The 16,588-nt window shown below is 31.5% G+C and overlaps 1 protein-coding gene and 1 long non-coding RNA gene across 4 annotated transcripts; both read right to left on the bottom strand.

Annotated features, from left to right (window-relative positions):
• Positions 1-432: 432 nt before the first annotated feature.
• On the bottom strand, positions 433-2,829 carry LOC101265748 (IQ domain-containing protein IQM4-like). 2 transcript variants are annotated; one of them, XM_004243701.5, is made up of 7 exons: positions 2,377-2,829; positions 2,090-2,270; positions 1,913-2,001; positions 1,718-1,805; positions 1,385-1,615; positions 1,190-1,291; positions 433-1,091 (listed from the first exon to the last, which is right to left on the bottom strand). In XM_004243701.5, exons 1-7 carry the CDS (start codon positions 2,679-2,681, stop codon positions 687-689), a joined length of 1,401 nt encoding a protein of 466 aa, XP_004243749.1. In that variant the 5' UTR covers positions 2,682-2,829; the 3' UTR covers positions 433-686. The 2 variants fall into 2 exon arrangements, with proteins under 2 accessions (XP_004243749.1, XP_019070201.1); XM_019214656.3 differs by having other exon boundaries at positions 1,385-1,612; positions 2,377-2,799.
• Positions 2,830-8,578: 5,749 nt separating this feature from the next.
• LOC104648459 (uncharacterized) lies at positions 8,579-16,316 on the bottom strand. Of its 2 annotated transcripts, XR_003247468.2 has the most exons (5): positions 16,096-16,316; positions 15,879-16,003; positions 14,499-14,591; positions 9,091-9,159; positions 8,579-9,008 (listed from the first exon to the last, which is right to left on the bottom strand). It is a non-coding gene; the product is annotated as an uncharacterized lncRNA (long non-coding RNA). The 2 variants fall into 2 exon arrangements; XR_003247467.2 differs by lacking the exons at positions 8,579-9,008; positions 9,091-9,159 and having other exon boundaries at positions 14,283-14,591; positions 16,096-16,308.
• Positions 16,317-16,588: the final 272 nt, after the last annotated feature.

Here is a 16,588-nt window from a genome sequence, read left to right as displayed (position 1 = left end):
TTCCCCCCTTCTCTGTATGAATGAACAACTTTTATGAAACTTGGATTGCCTTCATTCATGATCATCATCCATCAAGATGAGGCAAAGGAATAAATATAACCTTCCTTCAGAAGTCAGTCCCAAGTATGATCTCAAATCTCCAAGTGGAATCACCATTAAGTTGTGTTTTCCCATCCAATAACATCACCATTAGTTCATTATATATCAATTTCTCTCTCCCCCCCCCCCTCCTCAATGAGTTTTATGTCCGTGATAGCAGTTTGATATTTCACTATCGATCTGTAATGTGCTTTGTCCTTTGATCTATCATCAAAACAACATCGTATTTCTTTTATAAAAAACTCAAGTAGGTTGTTCCCTATCTATTGCACAATGGATACACAATGAGTGTTCAAGAAACAAGATGAGATGAAATACCACAAAGAGAGAGTGTATCCAATAAAATGTTATTTGGTAACTTTCTTATATAAAAAAAATTTGTATGTTCAGATTATTTCAACAACAAAAAAAAATCTATACAAAGGAACCATAATCATGTCTTGTCTTATTTGAAAATCCAAATTCAATTGGAATACAAATATGAATGAACAAATAAGTTGAAGATTTGAGTTAGTATGTTCCTCCCGCGGGCTAATTTTCCGTGTGGAGTCGAGGAGGTCTGTCACTTCATTTGTTTGGAATGTTTCTTAGTTAGGCACAGAAATTGGTGTCCGGGGACTCGGTAGTCCCATATGTGCAATCCTAGGTGATAGCCTAATGTTTGGGCTTGGCCTTGGTGAGGGGATTGGACTAGAGAAGTTGAAATCTCCATTGACCACCCGAGGCGACAAATTAACTTGTTCAAGTGCTCGGAATTGTAGTTCTGTAGGGTAATCCCTAACACAGCCAATACGAGGTCCAGTTCCACTTGTCCATTTGCTTGACAAATGTTTGGAGAAGCTAAATGTTTGTGCTTTCTTATTGATGATGACATCCTCTGGTTTCTTGGATTCTGATGTGTTTCTTTCTTCAGATTCTTTAGCAATTGAAAGATCAACAGATGGTTGGCTGTTTGATGCCTCTGAGAGATTGTCGTCATCAACTGCACATCTCTGTATAAGAAAATAAATCATGTATATGACTGTTAGCAATGTTGTTGAACGTAACACCATATATATATAGTACGTCAATGATTTCAACATTTACGTACCTTAACATTTGTAAGATCAACTTTGTGTTCTTCAAGAAAGCTTATGAACTCCTTGAAGTTCTCTTCAGTTGGGTGATAGTGACCACTGTATGGCCAAATAGCCTGCAGAAGACAACATATACATAGACAATATAAGTATATTTGTTCTTGTTACGGATCTGTTTGTTGTATCTATGGATAGTGTTGGATAGTTACCTCCAGAATTCCAGAATGAGCAACTAGTCTTCCAGCTGCTGTGATAGCACCACCTGATAGGAAACTCGAATGTTGAAATGTGCCCTTTTGCTTCTGTCCTACATACAATGTCCTTGTTGTGCTAAGAACAAATATCGACTTGGAACCCTCTACTGACTTAACTGATACACCACTTTGTTTATATACAAGCTTCCCATTCTCAATGACTACTTCATATGATTCCCGCTCCTTCTGAAATTGTAAAGCATAAGCAATTAAGTCAAAAAGAAGTTTAAACACATGTAATTGAATGATCCAAAGACATCTGGTAAATTAAGTTTCATAAGAACTTACTGGTCCGAGATACTTGATGCATTGATGGTGCAATTTTGTCCTTGGACATTTCTCGAGGTTTATTTCTTTCCCATCTCCAACGTCCAACCTTAATAGCCAAAAAAAGGGAAACTGATCAGATCAAGAGAACATTTCTCATTGGAACACTACAAATTCAAAACATTTAGTATGTAATATTCGCGATGAACTACTCACCAGTAGAAGAAAGGCTGAGAGCTTTCGCTCAAAAACCACAAATCATAATAGAAGTGCAAGTTGTGGCCATAACGATGTCGTGGATCAATCTACAGAGAAAGAAAACGAAGAGTCAATTGCTACATCATACGAAAATTTAGCTTACATGAAAGAAAATCACTTATTTGCCCAACTTACAGCTTCTAGCCAATGCTGCAGAGCCAATTTTTGAGCTTTTTCATCTTTGGACAATCCTTTTCCAACCTTAGCAGCTCTTGTACGTGCTCTAGCCCATCGAGAAACAGCAGTTTCGGGCTTTTCAACGTTGAAAAATGAAACAGAACTTCTCTTCAAAGCTGCAAAATCTAATGCCTTCCACCTACATACATGTACGATATTTGTTCAATAAACATAAAATTGAATAGAAAACATGTACACAAACACAGATATTGAAATGGAACAGGATTAATTATCATAACACCAACCATAATTCTTCTACAACAACAGCACAATCAGCTAGATTTCTTCTAGTCCTGTAACTCTTGTATACTTTTTGAAGCTTAACAGCTGCAGCATCGAGTTCACAAACAGGTCGGGGTGAAAACATGAGAGCAGGTTCAGGAAGGGCCACAACAGAATCTTGAACTTGAACCAGATTTTTGAATGACAATGTTGTGTGTAGCATAAGTTTTAAAGGCTCGCAATTTGTTACATTTATCGAATTCTTCTTCGGCTTCGTGATAGTTTCTGACTCTGTTCCTTTAAAACTGTTTGTTCTTATCACTGTCATCTTTCAGTTAATCTTCTTTACAAATATAAGATACAACACAAGAACAAAGGAAAACTTTGAAACTTTTTTTCTATGCTCTTTAAAGATCTTCACGAAGATATACAATCATGGTGGTTATATATATATATATATATATATATATATATATATATATATATATATATATATATATAAAAGAAGATTCAAGCGTGGAAATGTGGAAAAAATAATTTAAAAAATAATTAAAATTAGCAAGTGGACCAGAGAACTATACTGTAACTGCTCTTTTTTTTTGGTTCCCATTTGAATAGACTTATTTTTATTAGTTTAGCTTTGACTTATAAATACTTTTAAATTTGGTAAAACCATTTCAAAAGTATTTAATACAATTATTTTGATTTAAAAATATTTAAAATAAATCAATTCAAACAGATATTTTTAAATCTACCGTACGTACTGTGAACAGTAAATTGGAATTTGGAAAAAGATATTAACAAACAAATTTTTAAACTTGGTAACCCACGAGTTGTTTGATCAATTCAAAGTTATGAATTTCACTTTTTCTAACCCAAGAAAAGAGACAATTTTAAGACTTTCTTGGAAAAATTAGGTGGTCAAAGAAAGTAAGCTCTAGGAGGTTTCTTCCATGTAACCCAGCCAGCCACAAAGACTTGTTTTCCCCTAGAAAGAAAGAACAGAATTTTTTTTTTATAATTTTGTAGCAAAAATTTTCTGTTCAAATTCTGAATTTCACATTGAAGTTAAAATTTCAATCGTGAAGCGTGATAGAGTGACAAATATTTTTTATTCTTATTCAAAAATTTCAAATTCAAATGTCCTTAATACGAAATTATATTTATCAGAAAACATTTTATCCTCCAATATAGAAACTAATCAATATATAAAACATTTTACCCTCTAATATAGAATTAATTAACATATATTCGAATCGAATCAAGCTCCGGTATTAAAAAAATCCTAACCGTTAAGTACTTATCGAGAAGGGTCATGTTAACGCGCCATAAATAACTAAACTGTGACGTGTCGACGTGTTGTTTTTGTTTATCTCCATCTGTTTTTCCTCATCTTCTAATGTGATGTGAAAACAACCCTGGCCCTAACTATGTTTTTATTTATAGATTAGATATATCATATTTTTAATCAATTTATTTTTCTAATAATAGTTGATTGCATCTACTAATTTAAAATGTGCAATTTGGCTGAGTAAAAAATATAAAAATGAATTAGGATATTATTAGTAGGGCATGGAACAATTCCAAAAAAAAGATTTGTTCTAAACTGGAAAATGTGAACATAATTATTCAGATTCATATTTGGTAAACCTTTTTCAGTCTTTCTATTTTTACATGTGTTCTCACTAGCTCAAGTACTATCATATTGTATTTTATGCATGAAAGTTCTTTTAGCACGTGAAACAACATTTTTCAAATTCCTTTGAATTCTGTAGTTATATCGTACATGCAATATACAATATCTTTTTATTTGTTTAAGGGCGCGTTTAGCTATGTAAGAAAAAATAAATTGTAATTGTGATATATAAATTGTATAAAAAGTTTTATTTGAACATTTAATTTTCAGTTTTAAGTAAATTTTATTTGCTCATAAACATATAAATTTTACAAGTTGTGAAAATCATTGAAATTGTGCCCATTATTTTAACACAATTTTACTAATAAACAATATTACATAACAAAAGTATAATACACTATTATAAAATTATTCTAGCAAAGATACAACATTAATTAAAAATTATTCTAAAAAGATACAACATTAATTTATCAAACTTTAGTTTAATAGAAATCTAAAATTAAATATGAGTTGTAGAAAACTATTCTCTAATAAAATTGAACATGATTAATATCATTAATAAATAATAATTATATATTATCATATTCATATTTCGTAAATATTTTATCACTCTTTTAATATTCTTGTAAAATTACATAATTTATTTTTATAAAACATAAACTTCTAGATAAAGTTTTATAGGTCAACTATTGCGCTTATTGCTGGAGTTCTATGTCCTTGGGATAAGGGCTATTATATTTAATCTCCTTGTATGATTTTGTATAACTTTCTCTTGATGAACTAATTTTTAAAATTGAGTTAAATATACAATTAATTTTTATTATGTAATTAAAATAACATTCATTCCAAATATCATTTTCAATTAAGCACTGTGTATTAAAATACTCATATATATTTTCTGTTTGATATGATTTGAGCAACTTTTATCTCATACACTAATTTTTGAAATTCACCCGGAGATATGTTTGAAAATTAATGGTATTAATGATAGTCAAAATCAAAAGAGAGATTGGTCATGAGTCAATGCAAAATTCTGAGCATTTTGGATTATTAAGATATATTTATAAAAAAAAATTAGGCAGTAGGAGTTATGTTAGGGCTGCCAGCCGTATTTTGAGGATTTGGGAGAGTATATGAGACGTTAAGCATCGTTGATTATTTTGGTCGCATCCCAATAAACAAATTAAATATATTAAAGTATTTATGATCTAAATTTAATTGGCTTAATATTCAGATTTTTTTCCACTTAATCCAAGCATAATATAATTTGAGATATTTAAAATATTGAATCTAAACTTTTTGAATCATGTATATTGTTAGTTGATAAATTTGAATCAATTGTTGGATTTTGAAGCTCAAATTGTTATTACACGATGAGATTTAGATGGTGAAAATTATATTAGAAAGTTAATCCCAATATTATTGAATATAATTTAAAAAGTGGCTTAAGTTTTGATTTTTATTTTTTGTAACAAATTTAATACTTGATTAAAATAATCGTTAAAATGGGGTATATAGAAATTTTGAAGTTATTTGATGGATAAATAAAAATCATAACTAAAGATCATAGAAAAGATTTCCAATTTAGTTAAAATATACTGCTATACACTTTTATACAAAGTGAATTCACTTTAATATATTATTACACAAAGTAAACACATTACTTATAAAAATATTTTATATATAGTTAAAATAGTTGAGTGTTCTTATTGGACGATAATCATAAAAGGGAACAAGAACAGAAAAATCAACACCAGAAGTGACCCCCCATCTTGGAGAGGCAAAATAATCTAAATCACAGCTACTATATAAATTTATATATATATATTTGGTGTTAAATTCTATTTGGCTATCTGGTTTTTAATAATTATGAAATAAAAGAGAATGATTTTTTGACTATAAGATCCAAAGAAATTACCTTATTATAAAAATAAGGAATAATGTATAAGAATCTCCTTAATTTGTGCTCGAAATTTCAGAGACACACTTATACTATATTAAAATCCTATTATCCCACTGAACTAATTTTATTAATAATTTTCTATCCATTTTCGGCTTACGTGACATTATCTTGTGAGCACAATGTTGATTGACTTTTTTTAAAACTAGTGTCACGTAGGTCGAAAAGGTGTAAAAAAATTATTTATAAAATAAGTTAGAAAGTAATAGGACCTTAATATAGTATAAATGTATCTTTAAAATTTTAAACAAAAATTGAGATAATACTCGTATATTTTTCCTAAAAATAATAGTAGAATCATCGCATTGAAATCTTATCATTAAATATTTCTTCATCAGCTTTAAGCTTTCGCTATATTTGCCCGAAGATTATTGGAACAGGCCAATATATATTATATTTACTTTAATCTTTTATAAATCATTCAATAGTCTCTCTCTCATTTTAAGCTTTATTTTTTAACATATTTACATCTAAATCAATTGAATTCACGTCTATTTTAAATGTTATATGCAAATTTAAATTTTATTTTTTAGAGGAACAAATATATTTAAATTTTGAAATTCAAAAAATATCATATCAATTAGAACAAAGTGGTGTATATCGATACATATATTACTTTAAAATATTTGATTTAGGTTCTTATATTATTATTTTTCATTCGGTGTCTAAAACTCATATTGCACCTTCGAATAAATTTAGATCGCGCACTGCATGACGTATTTGGGAGTGATGCTTTTTTTTTATATATATATCGAGATCTCTGATTAAGGATAAAATAATTCCACCACAATATATTCGACGTGGGACTGAAAATGGATACCCTGACCCAACTCTTCAACTGCTTTCTACAAACAACAGTTTTTTTTCCTTCTTAGCAGCCTAAGTTGTTAAACCAATAATTAGAAACATTGATCATATCTTATAAAGACCTGAAGTAGACGGATTATCAACTGCAGCCTACCATCATTTGACTTCTTATTAGTTATTATTATATATTATATATGTGCTTTTATATTATTCTTCTCAATTGATTGAATCCAAGACTAGTTGACCATTAACCTCTAATTTCTATATTATTGCCTTCCACGAACCCCGATAGAATCTTTAGGAACTCACCAATGAATGAAACATTTTATTATAATTATAAACAAATTAAATTGCAAAGTGAATGGTATTAGGTAGACAGGGATCTATCGACTGTAATACAAATTTATCACTAGTGATTGACATCGAATTAGAGAACTCATTCAATAAGTTAAAATGTAATTGATATCGACTTAAAAAGCACATTCAATTATTTCTATTCATTTTCGATTCAATCGCATATTAGTATAACTAAATGTTTAGAATTTGAAACTTTGACTACTCTAGTTTGATTGAAATGTATTTGAGATTTAATTAATTAACAAAAGGAGTTGTTTGTAGTTTATTTGAACATATATATATTTCTACATTTTTAATGTGTTAGTATGATGCAATTGAGACCTTTTTTAATAATCGATATCATAATACTCTATAATACGAGTATATATTTCTCAAAATTGAACAAACAATCGTTGTTGATTTACCATACCAGAGAATATCAAAACCGAACTTCAAAATACCGTACTATACCAAATTAAATTGATATGTTAATAGTATAATGTTTCAAAAACTGAATACCTAAAGAATGGTATTGAAACTTTCAAATACTGTATTATACCATGTCCACCCCTATAGTTGAATTGCTTGAATTATTGTCTCTTCTTTATCGTGTAAATTGCTTATGTGCATTAATATTATTGTGCATCATGATTAAACATGTGATGTTATGTTGAAGGGAAATGATTTTGGCATGTGATATGATATAAAATCGAGGAAAAATATTTCAACTAGTGATAATGTGCCAAAGAAAAATGGTTTCGGCAAATAATGTGATATAAAACTGAAGAGAAATGATTTCTCCTAGACATATGGTATAAAGTCAAAGGAAAATGATTCTGCCTAGTGATAATGTACCGAATGGAAATGGTTCCAACAACTAATGTGATATAAAATCGAATAAAAATGGTTCAGAGTTCAGACTAGTGATATGATATATAGCCAAAGAAAAATGGTTCTGACTAATGATATTGTGTCGAAGGGAAATAGTTCTGACAAGAGCTGACTATTATTACTTGATGCATTTTGATACATGTGATTGATTTATTGTTTACTTGTAATTGAACTATATGTTATTTGTGATTGACATATTTGATACATGTTGGTCGTTGAATTGTGACTATTAAACTATGTGGTTAAGCCTTGTGAATAGTGTATTGTAAGAATGTTAGGTTGGACTGATTTCTATGTAAGTTGTAATTCGAGAAAGTTTGATTGACATAAAAAGAGTATTCGATTTATAGATAGTTTGCCTTGTTTATTTGCTTGCTTGCTAAAAATTGAGTGATTACTTTTCTTCTTCTATTATTTTTTAGGATTGTTAAAGAACTTTTGTGAGGTGGTTTCTTTCCATCCCATTGAACTTTCTTGTTCTTATTTTATGCTTTCTTCTAATCGAATCAAATAGATTGACTCTTAATTATCTTTCATTTCTACACATCATGTATTTTTGGCTTGTACATATGACAATAAGGGTTTAGAGTTTTAATAAAAAGAATAAGTTTAATGCTTTTAATTTACGGAAAAGGGCCTAAAATACCTTCGAAGTATTGAAAATGGTACACAATTACCCCACATCCACCTATTGGCCCCCAAATACCCTTCACATCCACCTTTGGGTCCAAATTTACCCCTTCATTAACGGACCAAAATTAAAAATAAATAAATAATATTTTTTAATGATGTGGCACTCAACCATTGGTTGTAATTTTGATTATTTAAAAACCCACCCATTTAACTAAACCCACCCCACTTGACCCAATTTAAAAAAAAACATCTAATTAAAATACCCTAAAACCTTATTCCTCTAATTTTCACAACTTCCATCGACTCCATTGTCTTCTTCATCCTGCAACTTTCACCGTGAGTCGCAACATGTAGTTGATAGAAGCCCTCAGTTCATGTTCCATGTCCATCACCTAAAAAAACCCAGATATATTGAAGTTCAAATGGTGTCATCGATTGGCTATGAAGGTAAAGTGAAGCATATTTAAAGCATACCGTACTAGGCTGATTCAAAAGTTTAATTCTTCTAGCTTCTTGAACCTCTTCCAACAGTACCTCCACTTCCTGGCAAAGACAAGTGTTAGTTCCATTGGGGAAATGAAACCTTTATCCTTTCATGAAAATCAAATTGTAGCTGTATGTAATTATCATAATCAACTTGTCAAGAAAAATGAAACCATAATTTGGAAATCTAAAGCAGCAAAGTAACTTCAGATGCTTTTGTAGTTCTCTACAAATTGTTTCAGTCGAGATTGTGAATGCATACGGTTAAAGTTGCAGGATGAAGAAGAAGAAGATGACAATGGAGTCGATGGAAGTTGTGAAAATCGGAGGAATAAGATTTTAGGATATTTTAATTAAATGGTTTTTTAAAAAAAAATTGGGTCAAGTGGGGCGGGTTTAGTTAAAATGGGTGGGTTTAAAATTATTTTAAACAATTAAATTACAACCAATGGTTGAGTGCCACGTAATTAAAAATTATTATTTAATTATTTTCAATTTTGGTCCGTTAATGAAGGGGTAAGTTTGGACCTAAAGGTGGATGTGAAGGATATTTGGGGGCCAATAGGTGGATGGAGGGTAATTGTGTACCATTTTCAATACTTCGAGGGTATTTTAGGCCCTTTTCCGTTTAATTTATTCTTACTTTACTTTCCACTTTTCATTCATTTTGTTAGGTTGATTGATGCGAGGTTAAAAATATATATATTTCTATCAGTATTGGCTTCTCATTTATTATCTATATTTGTCTTTTTTTAACATGAATATTTTATAAATTGTGCTAAATAATGTGTTTTATTTGTAGGAGTCAATTTGTGCAAAGTTGAAAAAGTTTAGAGCTAAAATAAATTAAAGATGAAAGATTATAGAAGAAAATCAAGCAGACAACTTAATAAATTAAATTGAATATAATAATATACAAGGAATAAAGGGCAGGTGAAATTGCACAAATTTGCGACGTGAAGTTGTTACCATGTGGCACTCAAGGAAAGCCACAAGAAATTAAAGTGAGGCGGCTGGGCGACAACCACTGTTCACGCAGAATTCAATTTCATTTGGGTTTTGTTTTTTCAATTTATTTTGGACTCAATGATTTTATTTAGGATTTCTTACATTTATAAATAGTCCATAAAAATAATTATTAGAGGGGGAGGAGATCAATTAGGAGGTACTTTGCAAAAAAAGTTATCAATACTTTTTAAGGTTCTTTTCTTCTTTTTCTTTTCTAAGAGAATAGTGGCTAAACGCGCTTGTTCTGGGACTGTAGCTACGAATCGAATGTTGAATATGTAAGGTTTATGAATTAATTGTTGGGACAATAAGTTACTTTTATATTCTTGTTTTAGTATTTCTTGACTGGCATCTAGAGATAAATATATTGTCTAATCGTAAAATTGAGAGAGGATGGGTTAGATAGACCAGAGAATACATAGAGCTCGCTCAATTCATTTAGTTGAGGTGATTTCTGTTCAAGAGTGACGCCCCGACGGACAACTTTCTCGCTCAACATGTAGTTAGACACTAACTGGAGTAGGCAACTAGAAGTTTGATACCCGACTCATACAATTAAACTTTTAAACCAGTAACTTGACAACTAAAATTAGTTCAAAGCCAAGGATATGATACATGATATCCAATGCATTTTTCAGCCCTTGAATATTCCATCCTTTGTAAGTGATTTTATTATTTTATTCCTGCATTCTTTTGTTTTTGCACTCTTAAATAAATAATTAGACTAGTATAAATTTAATAAAAATAGTAAATTGACAAGTCCTTTGGATTTGATAATCTGGTTCTTTTAAGAGTCATTATATTACTTGTATGTGCAATTGGTAGCAACAAATTTTTCTGACTTGTTTTGGTGGGAAAAGAAAAGTGTCATCATGTCCATATTTAGGTCGTGAAAAATGTATCATAGCCTCGGATTCATAGGTCTCACATGGGTACAAACGAAGTCTAATTAGAGTCTTGAGGATAGGTACATAGACGTCTGTACTTATCTTCGAGAGGTTCAAGAACTTGTAGAAAATCTATTTGGTTCATTCTTTCTTATTGTGTTTGGTTACCTTTGCTAGTGTTGTGTTACCGCATATCGTTTTGGCGGATGCCAAAGATCAGAGCTTTTGTTTCTTGTGGTAGATGAGAGGTAGTTCTTGAGGAAGTTGTTGAGACCCCAACTAGGGTTAGAAGTAGGGCCCGAGCTATAGGTCATGCTCGTGGAGAAGCACCGATTAAAAGGTCATGCTCGTGGAGCGACACCAACTAGAGTAAAGTTAGAGAGGTTTCTCCTAAGCCACATATTGAGTATGTTGAGGAGAAAACCAGGTTCTTTTTAAGTTAGGATCTTATTTGTTTTAGGAGACTATGTTGAGGATGGTCGACCAGGTGGATAATTTTTCACAAATTGATGGGACAAGTACGCCATAAAGTTCTCAGGCGAGGATAGGGATGGCTCTAGGTCAACAGTACGTTATGGACATTCATTATTAGGTGGGTCATCCAGTAGTGGTTTCTGTACCTACTGGTGGTGCACAAATTGCTTCTGAAGTCATTCTGACAACAGTGAATCGACATTGTTATTAGAGGTTTTAGAAGATGAAAGAACCTTAATTTCAGAATGGTATGAGCGAAGATGCTCATAAGTTCTTGATTTTGTGCCATAAGATCCTTGAGGTAGTAGTTATGGTGGATGCTCGCGTTGTTCATTTTGTTGCTCTTCAGGTGGACCTACCAAAGTGTGCTAAAGGACTTAGTGAGGTCTATACCAATTTGATCTCCTTAGGAGGAGTGGGATACATTCTCCAATACTTTCCACGATTGTTTCATCCCTTGGAGCATGGGAGGTTAGCGCGGAGTAAGGTTTGAGGGCTTGACACATGGAAGTTTGTGAGTGAGTATGTGGCTCGTTTTCATGAGTTATCCAAGCACGTAATGACTATTATTTCGATGAGTAAGAGAGAGTTTCAATATTTGTGAAAGGGTTAAATTTCTCAAGGCAGTGTTGATGGTTAGGGAAGAGTTAGGGGACCCCGAGAGGTTTCGGTCATCTGATTAGTTTTTGGTGTCTCTTTTGGAGTCATTCACATAAAGTTAGCAGATCCTTTCAGCATCGGTGACGCATCTATGCCACCAGTTTAGAGAGGCAATACATCCAAAAGATCTTATTGTTCTGATTGAGGTTGCCATGGTAGCTTATCTAGTTTAGAGTAGTAGTTATCCGTGTCGAGGCTTGTTATGGGTGTAGGGATCCAGGTCATCTGGTTTAGTAGTGTCCTTTGTAGACTCACGCAGGGCCCAAGCATACTCATTTAACTACTCCAGATAGAGATTCATGCCAGGGGTCGAGGGAGAGGTCAAGTGTAATAAAGGTGGCAAGATATCTGATAGAGGTAGAGCTGTCAATTTGGACTTGGCCCGGTAAACCTGCCCAACCCAACCCTTGAATTAAATGGGGCTGGGATCAAATTTTTCATCCCATTTAGGAACGAGACTTTTTAGCTTAGCTTTATTTGGCCTGCTAGCCTCTTAGGAACCGCAAGCCTTAAAGGTCAGTCTATGGGCTGTGAATTTTAAGAAAAATTACAGAAATATACACATTTTGTTTCACTTATTTCCATTATCCCCTATTACTTTAAAAATTTCCAAAATTTCTTATTTTATTTAATGCATTCGAGCGACATATAATGTATCCGAGCCAGTATTTAATGTATCTAAGCTACATATTATGCATCTGAATTAGTTTTTAATGTATCCGAACTACATATTAATATATCTGATCTTCAATTATTGTATTTTAAAACTATGAATATTGAGACTAATGGACCTACCATAGATAGAATTTGTTAGTGTATATTTCAACAATATGGGTTTACCTATAATCGAGCGCAAAATTTAACATCACCACTTGATAAAGTGAGTCAAGTCGTTAGTTCTCATCAATATAAACCCCATCCGCCAATATGACATTTTCAGATTCTTTCAAATAAGGTTCACTCGTTAGCCATTTACTTTAAACTTGGATCAATTTATGTATTCGAGTTCAATGGGTCCATGGGGGAACATTGTATCACTTGAAGAGGACCTGACCACTTTGATAAGAGTTACCCAAGAAACAATCTGAGTCTTGATTCAAACAACAATGCCTAATCACCTGGTTTAAATTCTCATTTTTGTGTATGTTTATCATGGGAGTGCTTCCTTCTTACTTTGTACAATGTTGAACTCTCATATGCTCGCAATATAAATTCATTAAGTTCATTCATTTGTTTCATCCCTAAATTTCATGCATTCCCCCAAACTTCAAGTTCAACTTTTTCGATACTCGTAATGCCTTATGTTCAAGATCAATTAGTAAATGACATATATTGTCAAAAACAATTTGACAGGGGTACACATATAGGTGTTTTGAATGTAGTTATATTTGCCCACAACGCATCATGAAGCCTTTTACCAAAGTACTGCCCTCAACACATCATGAAGCCTTTTACCATAGTACTCCAACCATCCTAATTACATGGATGTTCTTTATATCTCTATTTGAAACTTTCACTTATCCACTTACTTGAAGGTGATAGGGTGTAGAAACTTTATGCTTTACTCTATACTTTTGAAGTACTTAATAGTCGGTTGCAGATAGTTTAATCCTCCATCACTACTGATTCCTCTTGCTATTTCAAACATGCAAAAAAAAAATCTTTAAGAAAATAGTGACATTTTACACATTGTTGGGAAATACAACCACCTCTTTTCATTTTTTTACTAAAATATATCTATTTTCAAAGAAACTAGAGAAAGACCCTATAAGTCGATGTTCCATATATCAAACAATTCTATTTCTATGATATGTGTGAGGGGTAATTCATATTTTCTCTATATTTACTCAAACCCTCTGGCATTGATGAAATATTTTCATGAACTCATGTGCATCTTGATAATTATTGTCCAATAGAAGCCACTTTGTAGTACTTCGTGCGCAGTTCGTATAATCTCGTGATGTCTTTCCATGGGAGAAGAGTGACATGCCTCTATAGTTGGCATCATTTGTCATGAGCAGGGTCTACACCCTTGAGGTGGACGAAATTCCAGGACTATTGTTGGCCCTCAAGTGAATCCTCGTCCTAGGTTACTACTAGTGGAAGTTTAACTCAAGCACATATGAACATTGAATTGAAAGAAACATTTTAAAATAGTTTACGAAATTTCAAAACTTTGTAGAATATACTGAATATGAAACATAAGTTTTAAATAAGAAATTAAAAATTGAAAGACCCTCCAAAACTGACTATCTATGAAGCCTCTAGTGTATACAAAGATGAGCGCTGAGACAACAACCATGACTCCTCAAGAGAACTACTAGTAATAACTCAAAAAATTAGAGTCCTCCAGAAGCAGGAAAGTCTTACTCAAAAGCTGACGAAATGATCTCAACACACTCTTGCTGAGGATTTTAAGAACATGTATTTGCATCATCAAAAGATGTAGCTTGAATGACATCACTACATTGAATGTACGAGTATGTATTATAGATGAATAACAAATAAATGACAAAAGGACTAAAAAAAAGACAATAACGTACTCAAGATGAATGTAGAGCAATAAACGAGTTAAATCACTTAAGTTTTTACAAAATACTTTATCATCTATTAAGTCAATATAATAAGAGATATATAAACATACACTTTAACTCTATTGGGAGATTCTAATCATTGACAACCATCACTATAAGATATATGATGATACAACGTCTCACCCAAGCTGGCAGAACTGTCTTATACCTTGTCGGGATATAGAACACCTCAACTAAGTGGATCAACTAAGCTCTGCCCGTAGGCACTAACTATTCATCTAAAAAGTATGATCATCTACCAATGTTGGCATAAGAAATGTGAGTTGTCCGAACTCATTCCTATGTCGATGCTTAATACTACTCCCAATAATATATACACAATGCTCAATTTTTAAAAAAACACTCTTACTCTAATTTGAGATAATTTCTTAAACCATCCTCTTAAAAGAGGTTACTTCTCTTGAAATATCTTTGAACTCATAATTCATTTAGGAATCATAGTTTCTTTTTTATCAATGTAAAAACTTTGGGAATACTTAGTTTCATTATACTCTTATTCAATTCATATTTTAAAATTCTTTCTCAAAAATATAAAAAAATCATATTGTGATATGATCATTAATGACTCGGAAAGTCATACTGCATAAACAATGATGACATAACTAGATATTATACTACTTAAAAATTGATTACATAACTAGATAGGATACTGCTTAAACATTGATGACATACTCAATTGTTATACTAATCATGTTTTAGAAATTCTTTCTCAAAACTTATCTTTACTTCCTCAAAAACTTAGTTTAAACTCAAGTGTTGGCTTTAAAAATCTTCTCAAGATTTATAACTCAATTAATAGGGTTCATGCAAAATTATGGACAAGAGTGACTCATCTCAGTAATCTTAATAGCAATATGAAAACTCAGTACTCAAAACTTAAGAACTCAGAACTCAATGATACAACTGATCTAAAGCCACTCAATTCATATGTTTTATGTTGAAATTTAGATGTGAACAAATCAACTCAAGAATCTTTATGCATAATATATAGAAATTCAATAATTAAGAATAGATTTTTAAAAAGAATAAGGAACTCAAATCTCATCTCAAGAATACTCATATCTAGGGAGAGAATTCGAGATTACTCTTTTACTATTTGAAATTAAAAGTAGGGCGTGAGGAGAGACTAGTCCAACATTATGATAGCTTTACATACCTGGAAGAATAAGGTTCTTGAAGAATCTTGAATAAGAACTTGGTTAGAAGCGTGAAAACCCTAACTTGAAGGTAAACAATCAAGAAAACCTTTCTTGAGATTCTTGAATTAGTTTCTTGAGATCTCTATGACCAATAATTGTGATTTTCATTAGTGATTCATAACTGTATTGATAAATTTGAGTCGTAAAGAATGAAATTCTTGGAAAAAGACTTACTTGAAGAAAATCTCGAATGGAGTCTTCTACTTTGATTTTTCCTTATGGTTTTGCTCTATGATTTGAGAGAGAAGAGAATGATGAATTAAGAGATAAAAATCTGATTATTTTGGATCTATAATTAGTCAACAATTTCGTTTAGGATTTTCTTAGAGGTAAAAAGACAAAAAAGACTCTTTTTAATATTTTTTCTTTGGCTAATTTGTCACTACATTGTATCAGGTAACTAAAATGATCATAAATATTTACTCAAAACTCAGATTTTATTGCAAAATTGGTGGTGTTAGAAAGAAGATTCAAATAATTTTAATTTAATATGTTATAGACCACGTAACTCTTTATATACTAAGAGATATGATTGTTTGAAGTTGATCAAAGAAAAATCTCATAGTGAAACTCAATTGGAAAGAAAGTTTTCAACTCAACTTTATGCTATGGAATTTTAGTGATCTTAACATTTAAGAAAATTTAGAACCACTTGGTGAAATCTTAT

Source organism: Solanum lycopersicum, chromosome 7, assembly GCF_036512215.1.
Source record: "Solanum lycopersicum chromosome 7, SLM_r2.1".
Lineage (NCBI taxonomy): Eukaryota > Viridiplantae > Streptophyta > Magnoliopsida > Solanales > Solanaceae > Solanum > Solanum lycopersicum.
The sequence above is the reverse complement of the archived record's forward strand: the minus strand, read 5'-3'. Positions and strand labels throughout refer to the sequence as shown.